This window comes from Furipterus horrens, unplaced genomic scaffold, assembly GCF_987537825.1.
Source record: "Furipterus horrens unplaced genomic scaffold, mFurHor1.1.pri manual_scaffold_5, whole genome shotgun sequence".
Lineage (NCBI taxonomy): Eukaryota > Metazoa > Chordata > Mammalia > Chiroptera > Furipteridae > Furipterus > Furipterus horrens.
The window spans coordinates 119,528,914-119,544,684 of NW_028327175.1; the positions used below are offsets into that span (position 1 = coordinate 119,528,914).

The 15,771-nt window shown below is 43.6% G+C and overlaps 1 protein-coding gene across 2 annotated transcripts in view; it reads right to left on the minus strand.

The window, feature by feature from the left end:
• Positions 1-15,771, minus strand: part of RAB11FIP3 (RAB11 family interacting protein 3) — a 113,496-nt gene that overhangs the window by 29,051 nt on the left and 68,674 nt on the right. For both annotated transcript variants that reach the window (XM_090277376.1, XM_090277375.1), the window contains exons 2-3: positions 8,782-8,875; positions 1,660-1,751 (exon numbers count right to left, since the gene is read on the minus strand). In XM_090277376.1, the coding sequence (XP_090133502.1) occupies positions 1,660-1,751; positions 8,782-8,875 (186 nt within the window). The remainder of the gene's footprint in view (positions 1-1,659; positions 1,752-8,781; positions 8,876-15,771) is intronic.

Here is a 15,771-nt window from a genome sequence, read left to right on the forward strand (position 1 = left end):
GCCTCCATCTTCATTTCGCCTTTCCCTTGTGTGTCTCCTCCCTTTCTCATCTAAGGACACTCTGCCCAGCGGGCTCTATCTGATCTTGAGTCCTTAACTTAATTACATCTGAAAAGACCCTTTCTCCAAACAGGGTCACGTTCATAGGTTCTGGGCTGATGTATCTTTGGGGGACCAGCATTTGACCCACTACACCCACCTACACGTAAAATATTTTAAAAATGGATGCAATGCCCTAGCAGAAATATGACAGGAATAAAACAAAAGACACCGATGGCAAAGTGTATGCACTGGGAGATGTAATAAGGGTGCAGTGCTGACTACAGAGGTGACAGGACCCCGTGATACTACTAGGAAGGTAATTCTCCAGATGCCCCATACAAAAAAAGAATGTTCTCCTCCTGACCTAGCTCCATTCCTGGAAAATTCCAGAATGTGCCAAACCACAGTCTTCCTACTCAGGCTGTGTAAGCAGCCTCTTCACAGTCACAGGGGCTGGCAGTTGATCCGAAAGCTGACACATCAGTCATGCACACTCAAGGTCCCCCATCTGGTCAAACTCTGCCTCGCAGTCAGTGCAAGTCCCAGCTAGGCACTGGTCTCCACGTGCCAGAACCGAGCCTGGCACATCCCAGTGACACTCGGAATGAACACAGGAGACAAAAGGTGATTGGCTCCTGCCTTTGAGGGGAAAGCCCAGCTGGTACCCTGTGAAGGGTAAATATGTCCAGGTGGCCTGGTGGGGGTGCGGTTTTGTGCCGGTAGAGATGCAAGGAAGTGAGCCTGCGTTATCTAAGGGAGTCACCAGCATCTCAGAGAGGGACACAAGACACAGAAGGGAAGCAGCAGAAACCTCTGGTGAGTTAATATTCAGAGGGACTTTCAGAAACTCTTCTGTGCAACTGCCTCATTTTACAAAGGAGCTGAGGCAAGGCTTCAGGCTCACTGAGTCAGAGCGTAGCCCTGCTCCCCTCGCTGGGCCACAGAGGGCTGAGGAGCTGGTGGTGGCCACCACGGCCCTCCCCAGCAGCTCTTCAAGGTCTCAGGAATTTCTCATGAACTTAAAAAAAAAATCCAGATCCCACCACCTCAACAGAATGACAGTAATCTGTCTTCTGTGGCTGTGCTCACAGACCTTCCCCAAGCCTTGGCAGAGGAAAAAATGCCCAGTTACCGGGAACACCACGTAACCATTGCAGCCCTGGCTTCTTCCAGGGATAGGGGGTGGAGTAAAGCAAGGCATTAGTCAAAGGTCCCCAGCAGACCCAGAACATGGTTTGAAACTTGATAAAATGAGTATCTCACAATGAGTTCCCTGCTCTGGCCTTGCTTGGCAGCCTGACAGAAGGTGACAGCATCACCAGAGAGTCCTAACTGCTCAGTCTATCACCCCACTAACAACGGGCCCAGGGGCACCTCCTGCCAAGGGTCTTAGGTATATAACGCTCACAGTAGACATCCACCAACCGTGTGTTGTGGCCATGGGCTCCCTACGAAGCCCAGCACCCACCAACCACAGCTACCCCCACAGGGTACACAGCGCTGCAGAGCAAGCCCTGCCCTGCCCTCCCAGTCCGGGCACCACTAAGCGAAGTGGGACTTAAGAGGACACAGAGGAGGAGGTGTAACGTCAAGCTCCCTCTCATGAAAACCACTTGCCTCAAAAGTAACGAAGTCCTCAAACTCATCAGGGCAGGCCTGCGGCTCCTCGTCCTGGGCAGTAACAATGCTGCACAGCTGGCCATCAGGATCTGTGGGAGAGAAGACCCAGACTCAGCAGGTAACCCACACCGTCCAGGGAAACTACATGAGTGGTCAGTGGAGCCTGGACTGGCTGTGAGACACCCAAGGGGAAGAAAGGTTGGTGCGGGAAGGCAGGGCAGCCACTGAAACAACACTTCGTGCCGGAGTCCTCAGGCAGTGGTGAAAAGGCCAAAGGCTATTTCTTAAAAAGAGCTGGGCATCAATGTAAAGAGAATGAGCACAAAACCAGCTCTGTGACACTGCTCATGGCTTTAAAAAGTATTAGATGCTAGACTTAATTTTTTAAAAACTGCATGTCTGGGGAGGTGTAGGTACGATGAAACAGTACCAAAATAACAACATCTTATCCTTAATGCTGGACTCATGGGTAGTTTTTTGTTTTCTTCTTTTTTGCTTAAGTTTGTCTTCTACAATAAATATTTTATAATATGAAAAAGTTTAAAGGAAAAACAATCTTTTCATGATGGACAGACTAATTCTGACGTTGGCAATAGAAATATCACTTATCTCAAACATGACTCATCCCCACAAAGAAAAGGCACTGGCTTCCACAGTGTCCTGGCCATGTTCAGGTATAACACTTTATAAAGAGCATGCAAGTGATGGAGTCCTGTACCACGATGTTGCCTCACTACTGTGATACTGTCATATCATAAGAAATATTTATTTGGTCTTCATCTCCAGTCCTGACACAGAGCTCCTAAGGAGTTTCTGCTGTTACTCATCAACAAGCCCCTTTCAACCTTATGTGGTTTTCAACTAATAAGGTAACTCTTGGAGAATGGGAGCTGGTTCAGGAAACTGACCCTCTGATTAGAGCTGGAACTTTCAGCTCCACCAGCACCTCTTTGAAGAGGGAGGGGCTAGAGACTGAGCTAATTGCCAATGACCAAAGACTAATTATGCCTGTGTAACCGGAACCTCCATAGAAAAACTCCAAGTGAGGAGGTTCGGAGAGCCTCCGGGTGAGTGAACGAACACATTGTATCGGGAGAGTGGCACATCCCAAACTCCACGGGGACAGAAGCCCCCTTGTTATGGACCCTTCCAGAGCCGCCTATATACCTCTTCATCTGGCTGTTCATTGTAACCTTTATAATTAACTGGTGACAGAACTAAAGCGCTTCCCTGGGTTCTGTGAGCCACTACAGAAACTTATCAAACCAGAGGAAAGAGCTGTGATAGACTGAAGTGGGTAACCTGGGCACCTGAAATGCAGCCTATGCTAACTCTGGGCAGTTGTTGTCAGAATAAATTAAATTGTAAGACACCCAAGTGGGGACCGCAGAGAATTACAGAATTGTTTGGTGAAGAAAACCCACACATTGGGTGACAAAGTATGAGCAGAGAACAGATCACACAGTACTTATTTAAAATATATGTTACTTATTCAATAAATTTCACATATTCTAACATAACATCAGTCACTTATTTATTTAAAAAAATGGAGTCGAGTCTTTGAGGGCCAAATGGCAGAGCAAGCCTCCCTGGATGCTCCTGGGAAGAGTACTTTGAAATCGCCATTGACAGCTTCCTTGGTCAGAGGACATTCTTCTTTGGCAACTGGACCATGTTCTGAAGGGTCAGTGGTTTGAAGTCACTATGATAGCCAGTGTAATTAATGGGGAAGGGAGAATGAATGATGAAGGACCCTCACCACAGAGCAATAGCTAGACACATGGCTACTCTGTCCAGTTTCTAAAGAGCTCTTTCAATTTAAATAATAATGCTTTTCTTCAACATTATTCAAATTCAAGCATTTATGCATTCATTAATTATAAGGTGCATTTGGCAATTCAATACTGCTTTGCAGTAATGATTAAGGCCCTTATATAAAAATCCCTTATGTGGCTATTGTATTGTTTTCCCTGGAAGTGCGGCTAAATGTCTGGGTGGCTCAGACTACGAGGTAAGTGAAAGAGTCCCAGAGCATGGCAGCCTGGATCCAATGCAAAGGGGCAATGGTCTCTGGCTCCAGCACTTGCTGCCCACCAAGCCAGGTGACAGCCTCGGAATCCCCTGCACTGGAGATTTGGGTCTTTGGTGTAGGTGAACTACAGCAAAACAATATATGCTCTTTTTGAAGGGGGACAAGATTGCTATGGACAGAAGTTTTTGGTTTCTGGGATAGGAAGTGATGGAGGATCATTATCCCTGTGCAGTTTGAGATCACATGTATTTTTTAAAAAGCTGGACTGTCTTTGGTCTCTCCCCCTTTTTTTAAAAGATATTATTTATTCATTTCTAGAGGGAGCGGAAAGGAGGGAGAGACAGAAACATCAATGTGTGCGAGAAACATAGATCAGTTGCTTCTCACACGTCCCAACTGGGGACCTGGCCTGCAACCCAGGAATGTGCCCTGACTGGGAATTGAACTGGTGGTGTTTTGGTTCACAGGCCAGCACTCAATCCACCGAGCCACACCAGCCAGGGCAGCTAGCGTTTTTATATTCTTGATGGGACTAAATAAGACTCTTCTATCAGTTTTCTCTATAAAAACTAAAATAGTGGAAATTTTTAATGTGCATTTATCTTATTCTTCCACACTTGGGGGCAGGGAACAAGCCAGAGCAATGGCCTATTTGTAACAATTCCCTCTCTATCTCATTCTATTCCTGAAATAAGGCCTGTGGTTATGACAATAACAATCTCCTTGCACTTTTCCAGCAAACTGGGTCAATGTATCGAGTCACCTGCTATGCCACCCCTGGATGCAGAATAAAAGTCTGACAGACAAGACAGCTGTGTGCAGCTATCACAGCACACTGAAGGCAAGACCCAAAGTGAACCTGAGCTGAAATTCAGTTCGAGTAATCATGTTTTTCACTCTCCCAAATGTTATTAAATAACATTTCAAAATCATCTTTGACTTGCTTTTATCCTAATTTTATTTTCACTCTCCTTTCATAACAAAAGTTAAATGATAAGAGTCAAATTACAGCCCTGACCCTTGTGGCTCAGTTGATTGGGCATCATCTTGCAAAGCAAAAGGTTGCCGGGGTTTGATTCCCAGTTAGAACACATGCCTGGGTTGCAGGCTAATCCCAGGTGGGGGCGTGCGAGAGGCAACAGATCCATGTTTCTCTCACCCGTTGATGTTTCTCTCTTCCTACCTCCCTTATCCTCTCTCTAAAAATAAATAAATTTTAAACTCTTAAAAAAAAAGTGAAATTACCAAAATCTTTGAAAATTACCAAAAAACTAAAGCCAAGCCCACAGCCCCGAGCTGGACCAGCAGTACACTGAATGCATGGGGTGGGGTGGCCCCACCAGCACTGCTTCTGCCAAGCCCACAACAGCTGCAGTCACCTGGAGGCCCAGCCACTGGCACCCACTCCAAGAGATAGTCCTGCTCTGCGAGCTCTGAGCCAAAAGGCCACTCAACAGCCCTTCCACAGGGAGCCTGGGGCTGGAGTTGAACTGTGAGGCCTCTTGACAAGAAGGTCAAGTCCTCCCACAGTGCCCACAGCCCATCCAGGCCCACACCTTCTGATCCTGGTTGCTTAGACCAGCCACAATGACCTCCCTTTGGCTCCCAAACATGCAGGGCATGCTCCCCTCAGGCCCCCAACCTGGACCCTGCCACCCTGTCCCAGACTCTCATCTCTGGCTTCACCCTCCTCCTGAGCTCCTGTGCCCTGTCCCCTCTCATAGATATACTGCCTCACTGTTTGTGGGCTGTCCTCCACTAGAAGGTCAGTTCCCAAGGGCAGGGGACTGTACTTCTGAGAGTCCGGGAACAGTCTGGCTCAACAATATCCATATGCCCACAGACATTACAGGTCTCAGCTATGCCCTCACTTGGCTGCTGCCCCTCCACCCAGGCTGATTCAAGCTCTCACCACAAAAACCTCCCCTCAACCCACCCACTCAAGGACTCTCCCCCATCTGCTGGCAGGCCAACCCCCTCACTAACCTTGTTGAAGGCCCCCAACCTCTCTGCCCCATCAACTACACACCCCAGCAGAAGACTGTCCCCCTGGGTCCAGGGTCCACCACCTCACTTCAGGAACAAGGGTCTTCTCTGCACAGTTTGCTAAACTCAGAGCAGGGGGACACCAGCTACAATGCAACCCCCAATGTGGTATTATGTTGAGACCAAGCCTCGCCTTCTGGGGGTGCTTCTATTACAGAATGTTTGAACTGACTCGGGGGGGGGGTATTTTAATTAAATCAGAGAAGAAATATTACCAAAAAGAATGCAAAAACAAAGAGATTCAAACAACCCCAGTGGGGCTCAGTGGTGTGTATGGGCTGGCTGGAGGCAGGACTTTCCCAAGGTGAACTGATTTGGGGCTCACAGTAGTAGGGGGCTCCTCCCCATACAGAAGGAGGTATAGCTGCAGTGAACCAGGTGCCTGGGGTATGGGGATGGAACAGGTGTAGCAGGCCAGGTGAGCTAGGAAGAGGTTCAAATGGGAGAGCAAACTGCAGAGAGCTCTGGAGAGAGATACAAGAGCCCTGGCCAGCTCCTCTCAGGCAGAGATAGAGAACCCAAAACCCCTCCCAGGGCCTTGCCTCAGGCTCCTTTCTGCCAGCCCCAGCTGCAGTGAGAACACCCCAGCAAGGGCAAGGAAGAGGGCAGAGGGGTGGGGTGTGCAGGCAGAAGCCCCATCTCAGTGCATCAGGGTGGATGATTAGCCATTAAGGAAAGATCAGGACTCAAGGAGAAAGAACATTTTCAGATGACCATTTTCTCTCACTAGGTTGATAAATATCTAAACACGCCTTAAGCCACTAAACTTCAAGACACATGCAACCCATGAGTTGACCACACAGGTCATCTGAGCCAGCAACCCCTCCTGCTTGACAGATAGAGAATTAGCCTCTGCAGTGACAGCTCCTCTCCCTCACTGGGAAGGTCAATGGCCAGAGAATCTTATTATCATGGCTAGGGTTGCATTTGCCTGTGTCACAAGTTTTCTGGGAGCAGGTGCTGACTCCCAGGTCACAACCCCCCAGGAACTCCTGCAGCAGAGATTGCTCCATTTCACACTAACTGTGGCCCAAAGGAATGGAGCAGCTGCCAACCTGGACTTTGATGAGAGAGGGCCTCAGAGCCACAGAGATGGCCCCAGCACCCTCTCTCGCTGGCCACTGCGCTGGGCTCCTTCCTGCCCGCAGCCATGGGCCCAGCTGCCACTGTTGCTCCCAGCCTTGACACCTGAAAGGAGTCTGGGATCCTCAACCACCTGAATCCGAGGAAGCCCCGACTCAACCCCTGGCTGGAAGGTACAGAGACCACAAGGGTCATGTCCAAGGCCCAGAGCTCTTCAATGGCCCTTTTGGTTTTCAGTCCCAGGGAACACAACTTAGGCCATCATCCGCTGTGGGTAAGGTTGTACAGCTTGGCCCCCACCCCCAACCCATTACACTGACAGAAGGAGCACCTCCCCTGCTGTTCCCTCCCTCACTGTGTGCTCTGTATGCTCAAGGACCCTGGCTGCTAGTTCACCACAGGGTCCCTGGGCTGTGCTGGTGTTCACATGTGTGGGCTGACTGGGTAAAAGAACAAGTAGTAACACACAGGGCTCCATACAGAGGTTGCTACTCAGAGCCATCAGGGACCTGGTGTTTTAGGAAACCCAGGTCCTGTGTGACACTGTTGGGTAATAATTTTGGGGAGGTGACAGACAAGACAGGTGAGACTCTATCAACAACTGCTAATAAGACCTTGGATCCAAGGGCACCCTCCTCCTTTACTGAACCACCGTGATGACAGTGGGCCTTGCTGAATTTCTTTATGCCCCTCTCTTCGGCAAGGTGCAGGAAGGAGGGAAAAAGCCTGCAACTGGTGTCTTCCCAATACGTCACCCCCACACAACCTGGTCGAAGATAGGGAATGAGAAGGAAAGGTCTACTCAGAGCTTCAGAGTTTCATTTGAAGAGGAAAGTGTATGGGCAACTGGTAAGAACCACTTGGAAGAACATCTGGCAATTTTTAAAAAATTAAACTCGTATGCACATGACCAGTCACCTCACTACGAAGTATAGGCCCCAAGGATGTGAAAATGTGTGTCTACACACACTTGCACATGAATGTTACTAGAAGCTTTATATATAGTCCCAAACTGGGAATATCATAGCCCCAAACAAGTGTCCATCCCTGGGGTATAAGCATATGATGGAGCCCTCCTCCATAACAGAAAAACAAACCCCTGATATACTAAAACAAGACGGATAAATCTCAGAAACATCACACACAGGAGAAGACAGATGAAAGAGCAAATACTGATGATCTTATTTACATGAAATCCATGACAGGCAAAACAAATCTAAGGTGACAAAAATATGCAAAGAAGGTACCAACAGAAAGGAGGGATTACAGTAAATCCATGAGGTTAACAGTCTGTGATGATGTTAATAACTCTTGAAAGCAATTTGCATTACCAGATATAATTTGTCAAAATTCATAGAATGGTACACTTAAGGTTTCACTGTAGGTATGTTTTTACTCAGAAAAGACTGAAAACAAATACTGACTCTATGTGATGGCTGATACACATGCTGAAGTGTTTAGGCTGAAGTGTATGTAAGTGTATTAATACTGATTTGAAATGCATCCCATTAGAAAAAAGGAAAACAGATTGTTGGATAGAAAGGAAGAGGGATGGATGATGCAGATATAGTAAATGCTGCCTACAGAATACATATGACAGATATACATATGGGTGTCCCCTGTGTACACCTTTCAATATTTTTTTTTTTATGTTTCAAAGTTTCCATTAAAAACTCTTTGGGGAAAGAGGCAGTAGTTTTCTAACATTAAGGAAAAGTAGCTGAGCCAGTCAATTCTGGAAGACAGGGTATGTGATGAGCAAAGAATAAGAAAGAAGAGAAAGCATCCTGAAACCTGGGGCATTTTAGGGGCTTCGAAGAAAAGGAAAGACGTTAAGCTCAGCACAGGGAGTCTCAGGAGTGAGGGTCACTGATAGGGGTAGCTGAGCGTGAGGGAAGGACAGTGGTGGAGCTGAGGAAGGGGAAAGGTGATGGAAGCACAGAGTGGGGATGACTGACCTCCATTTCTGATCGCCGTGATCCCTCGGTAGAAGTCTTCAAAACTGATCACACCAAGCCCACTGGGATCCAAGTATTTCGTTAAGTCCTTTACCTGCAATTGCCAAGTGAGAATATGTTACCCAAGCCTTTACAAAATTGGGGGTGTATCAAGCACTTAACCTTTTCACCACTTTCAGAGAAGCAGCCTACTTGCAAGGCGTGGTGCTGAAAATGAGAATTTCAGGTTCCTCTGATCCAGAGGCCACCAATAAGCCCTGGCTGGGTAGCTCAGTTGATTAGGCTGACATACTGAAATTCCAAGGTTATAGGTTTGGTCCCCAGTCATGGAACATAATCGACCAATGAACACATAAACAAGTGGAACAACAAATCTATGTATCTCTCTCTCTGTTTCAGTCTCTCTCTTTCTGAAAATCAGTAAGTTAAAAAAAAAAAAAAAAAGAGGCTCTGGCTGGTGTGGCTCAGTGGAGTAAGTGCCGACCTGTGAATCAAAGGGTCGCTGGTTTGATTCCCAGCCAGGGCACATGCCTGGGTTGCAGGCCAGTTCCCCCGCTGGGCATGTGCAAGAGGCAACCACACATTGTTGTTTCTCTCCTTCTCTTCCTCTCTCTCTAAAAATAAATAAACAAAATATTTTTTAAAAAGGCCACCAAGAGCTCCAGACAGAGAACAGGTAGTAAGTATCCTGGGAAAACATGCCAACAGCACCTGGGACCACGAGTCATGGAATAAAATCTTGATCTCATGCTTCTTGAGTGGAAAGACCATCAGTGTTGACATTTTAGATATTATTCTAGCCAGTATCTAGACTATTGCACATAGCATTGATCTACCCATCCGTTCCAAGAGCTGTGCAAACTCCTTAGGAAAAACAACTTAGGCAGGTAAACCTAAAAATCATAAAAAGTAAGTAGAATAATTCACACGTGAATGTTACAGAGAATGAAACTCTTTGGTAAGAAGATACATTTATATTTCCAAATATAAACTGGATTTCATCGAAATTTAAAAGTTTTGTACTTCAAAAGACACTATTAGTAAAACTAAAAGACACAGACTAAGGGAAAATAAAGATTTAAACAGTTATTTTATCAAAGAAAATATTCAAATGGCTTATAAGCACACAAAAAGATGCTCAAGATCATGAGTCTTGCCCTGCCTGGTGTGGCTCAGTTGGTTGGACATCATCCTGTAAACTGAAAGGCCACTGGTTCGAATCCTGGGCAGGGCATATGCCTGGGTTGCAGCTTCAGCACCTGGTCAAGGAGTGTGTGAGAGGCAACTAATACATGATGTTTCTCTCCCTTTCTCCCTCCCTTCCCTTCTCTCTAAAAATAAATAAAATCTTAAAAAAGAATAAAAATCATGAGTTCTTAGGGAAATGCAAGTTAAAACCACAAGCTATATCACTCACCAGAGAGCTGTAATCAAAAGTACTGACAATGACAAGGATTGGCAAGGATGTGAAAAAACGAACCTCATATATTGCTAAGAGGAATGTAAAATGGTCTGGCCCATTTGGAAAATCATTCAGCAGAGTCTTGAAAAGTTAAACATAAGCTTACCACAAAACAAAGCAACTCCATTCTTAGGTATCTACCCGAGAGAAAAAAACATAGCCCCAAAAAAGATGTATATACAAATACCCAGAACAAGCAACATTAATCATAATACCAAAAGAGCAAAAGCAACCCAAATGCCCATCAATTGAGGAATGGATAAACAAGATGTGATCTATCCATACAGTAGACTATTATTTAGCCATAAAAAGGAATGAAATACTGATACATACTGCAACACGAATGAACCTCAAAAACACTCAGCTAAGTAAAAAAGCCAGACACAAAAGACCACAAATTATGTTCTTTCATTTATAGGAAATTTCCAGAAAAGACGGATCTATAGAAATACAAAACAGAGCAGTGGTTGCCTGGAAATTGTGGGACTAAACTGGGATTGACTGCTAAGAGCATGAGAGGTCTTTCTTGGGGGTGGAAATATTACAAAACTAAGCTGTGGCAATGACTGCATAACTATAAATTTACTAAAATTCACTGAATTGTACACTTACAGTGGGTGAATCTTATGTCACATAAATTATATTTCAAGAAGCTCTTAAAAATAAATGAATAGTTCTGGCAGGTGTGGCTCAGTGGACTGAGCACCAGCCTGTGAACTGAAAGGTCACGCATGGGTTCTACTGCCAATGAGGGCACGTGCCTGAGTTGCAGGCCAAGTCCCTGGTTGGGGGCGTATGAGAGGCAGCCTGATCGCACATTGCGCATCGATGTTTTTCTCCCTCTCATGCCCTCTAAAATGAATAAATAAAATCTTTTAAAAATAAATGAATAAAAAGAGAAAAAGGATTCAAGAGAAAATGACAAATACTGAAAGCAAAGGTGTATTAGTATGGTTAACAGAAGTCCCTGAGGAAAAAAAAAATCAAAGTACAGGACTCGTGGACATGGACAACAGTGTGTGGTGACTGGTTGTAGGGGGGATGGTACAGAGGGATACATGGTAATGGAAAAAATTAAAATAAGTAAATAATAAATTTTAAAAAGCTATATTTTAAGAGAACTTCCCTAAAAAAATTAACTACATATGGAAAGACTACACAGGATACCTAAGAATATCAAATCCTAAACACAAAAGACCTACTTCAAGACTAAGTGTGGTAAATTTTTTAGACTTTAAAAGAAAATAAAGCCTTTGAATAGCTATGTGGAAACCAAGTGACTTTATAAAAGAAAATGAGATTATCACTAAATTTTTCAGCAGCAACATAGAATATTCTAATTCCATTATTCCAAGTGTTGTTGAGAACTGGGATCCTCCACATCACTATGAGGTATCACTCATGATATATTAAAAACAAAACAAAAACCCTTTAATTCTATCCAATTAACAGTGAGCACCTGTCGCAGCTAGGCTGCGGTATTTAAATTCCACTTCCATTAAAAGGAGTAGGGATCCTTGGAGAAATGCCAGCAGATATGTAAGTTGAGCCTGGAATATACTGTCATATCTGAAAGCAAAGCAGCTATCAAAGACTTTATTAGGTCACATCAAAGAACTCAGGAGCCAACCTAAACAGGCTTTCGCAGAAAAAAATGAGACCATATAAACACTGATGACAATGATAAATACAACAGACTGAAACACTTCACATTTCAATCAATGAAAGCAAAATTATGGTAAAAAATAACCACTCATCATTGGAGGATGCTAGTGGACCAATTTCTCATTGTAAAAACTAATAAAGGGAAAGAACCAAGTAGTTATCCTGCCTTTCCTATACACACTGTTACTCAGGTTAAGCAATGGTAGTCATGAGGGGAAGTGTCTTTTTAAGGAGAATTCCAGCCAATAATAGAATAAGGAATGATGGGATTAAATGGTGACCATCCTGCATTCCTTGATGAAGTAATGGACCCTCCTAATGGCACAAAAAGACAACCAGACACCAAGTGCCTCCTAATGGAAGTATATGACACCACCTAAATCAAACCTGAATCCAATTACCAATTTACAGGAAATACAATGATCAAAGCAAAATGTTTCAACAATATCGCAGGGATGTAGTCAGAAAAATCCAATTCAGGAGGACCTTGAAAGAAACAGATAAATGACCTGCTATTTTCAAGGAGAAAAAAAAAGGATGCAGAGAGTAAGCCTTTGTTAAGAGACTTAGGAGACATATCAACCTATTGCCATGTAAGGACTTTTTGGATCCTGATTCAAATAAATCTGATTTTAAAAATCCTATTTACAAGACAGTTAGAAATCTGAATAGTGATCCTGGATATTGAATACTGACTTAATACTTGATATTAAGGAATTGTTGTTGTTAATTTAAGCACACTGCTTCCTCACCCTCACGTGAGGACATGTTTTATTCATTTTTGAGAAAGAGGAAGGTGGGGGGGACATTGAATGGTTGCCTCCCATACATGCCCTAAGCAGAGATCGAACTTGCAACCTAGGTATGTGGCCCGACTGGGGATCGAACCCACAATCTTTTTGGTGTACAGGACAACACTCCAACCAACTGAACCACCCAGCCAGGGAAGCACATTGTTTTTTTTTAAAACATATACTTACTGAAGTATTTAGAGATACTTAAAAAACCTGGGACTAAGGTACATATATGGATACATATATGTAACCAAATGACCATGACCAAGAGCTGCTGAGGCTGGGGTTGGGATACTGGGGAAGCATTACACTATTCTCTCTACTTTTGTATAAAATTGAACTTTTCATAATAAAAACTTTAAAGAGAAAGAAAAAATAAAGAGAAAAAGACAAAAAAAGAAAGCAAAGACAGGCAAGAAAGAACATGGAAAGACAGCGGTAAAAGAGACAGAAAAAAAGATGAGGCAGTTAGGCCAAGGAGAGGTGACCTTTGACCACAAAAGGAGGGAAGGGCCATACATGAAACCAAGAAAGGTAGGAGGGTTTCAGCATATGATTCCTTAGGGATAGGTGTAGGGGAGGGTGTTTCAAGGGTGGAGAATGAGAGCTAAGACTATGATGGGCATGAGCCCTGGCTGAGGCCAAACCCATAATCCACACCATCCACAGATATTCCTCAGGGCCTCCTCAGCACTGGGCAGACTGGCAGATGTTGACGACATGTGCCATAAAGCCAGACCAGAACTGCACCAGCTCAAGCTAACTTACCCTAATAGTCCCAGATTCTTGAGCCAGAGACAGCATCTCCCTTTTCTCCCCCAACAATGGGAAGAGATGGCAGCCACCATCCTTCCATCTCAAGGCCCTGAGTGTTTGAGACACTGGGCTCGGAGGTTCCTTCATCAGCTGATTTCTTGAAATAGTTGAATGACTCCCTCCTTAACTCAAAAAGCCTTCATTCCTAAAGCATGTGATGTCTAGTGAGAATCTTGCTGGGTATTTAACCTGGAATCCATACTGGCTAATTTGTCCTTAATATTCCTAATTATTTCAACAGTGAAGCTACTAACTGAACACAAAGTACAAAGTCATTCATTCTGAAACATTAACCCAATGTTTTATAAACAAATAATTAACTGAAGAGGCCCTTTTATAGGTTACCATGTTAGAACAAGCAAAGATAAATCAAAGTATAATTTTTTTGAAGTCCACTTTATATATTTTTTTCAACAATAAAATACATTTAACCAAATTTATTCTTAAAGTTTATAATCTTTTTTAAAATTTATTTATTTATTTCCACTTTATATTTTCTTTGGTAAGTCAATGATGATTTGGGGATGGTTCTTATGATCCAAGCCCAAAGTTCTCAATTCACAGGCTTTCAGAAAGAAAAAAAATAAAATAAAATAATAATAATAATAATACTGTGGGCTCTGGCTGGGTAGTTCAGTTGGTTAAAGTGTCGTCCTAATATGGCAAAGTTGTGGGTTTGATCCCCAGTCAGGGCACATAACAAGAATCAACCAATGAATGCATAAATAAGTGGAACAACAAATTGATGTTTCTCTCTCTCTCTCAAATCAATAAATAAAATTTAAGAACAAACGAACAAACAAAAAACGTAAGACTAAAATATAAACCTGTCCTTTCTTAGAAAATTAGCAGAACCCGGAAACCAAGCCAAGTACACTGGAGCAGTCAAAGCAAGCAAGTGGGCCCTCTCTCCCAAAAATGGACACAGCAAGTTACAGAAACATCTGGGGGGAAGAACCCACTCTGCAACCAGCTACACATGGATAGCGCTGGTTCTTGCAGGATTATTCTAATATGAGAAATTTACTAACAAGTTATATTGTTTCTGCTACAGATGTGGGGACAATTTAGAGAGGATAGCAGAACAAGGTCTGTAACCAGAGTTAACTCCAACTACAGAAGCACGGTCACAGAAATCACACTGTAAGCATAGTACTTCATAGGGAGGAACTATCCCCATTTCTGCACCTTGCTATGACAACCACACTTGAATTATAACATTTTCAACAAAGCTTATCTTATCAGGAGCCGTGATAATACTATTAAGCACCTCAACCTACATAACATTTACAGAACATTCCAGCCAATGAAAGCAGAATACATATTCCTTTCAAGCAAGTCCTCGTGGAACATTTACCAACAGACAATATTCTGGACCATAAAACAAGTTTCAATAGACTTAAAAGGATTCCAGGCAATATTAGCCATTAGGGAAATGCAAATTAAAACAATAAGGTACATACACATCTATCTGGATAGCTAAAATTAAAAAAAATGGGCCATACCATGTACACCAAGTGTTTGGAAGCATGTGGAGAAACTGGAATTATCATACACTGCTGTTGTGAATGTAAAATTACACAGCCACTCTGGAAACCTGTTTGGAAACTCCTTAAAGGGTTAACCGTATATCCACATAGGATCCAGTCATTTCATTCCTAGGTATACACACAAAATAAATGAAAGCATGTATAAAGGCTTGCACATGAACGATCATAGAAACTTTATTTGAAGTGACCAAAAACCAAAAAAAAACCAAAACACTCCAACAATTCCATATGTCCATCAATGTAAGAACACACAAATAAATTGTGGTATTCTAAAACACTTTTTTAAAAGAGCAGCAGTCATGGTACTAACAAGCAAAATGTTCCTAGGGACGCCCTTAGCTATTCATAACTTCACACAAGATTTGCAGGTGGGGAGAGAAGCAACTCTCAAAAGCCTAATTATAGATAATTTCTAAATGTCCACACTAAGGCCTGCAGCTTGCCTACCTCATGGCACCTGTACGTTTTTCTTTTTTAATTAAAAAAATATTTTTCAAGCCCTGGCTGCTGCAGCTCAGTGGATTGAGCATTGGCCTGCGAGCCAAGTGTCACTGGTTCGATTCCCAGTCAGGGCACATGACTAGGTTGCACGTCAGGTCCCCAGTTGGAGGCGCATGAGAGGCAACCACACGGTGATGTTTCTCTCCCTCTCTTTCTCCTTTCCCCTCTCTCTAAAAATTAAATAATAACAATAATAAATAAA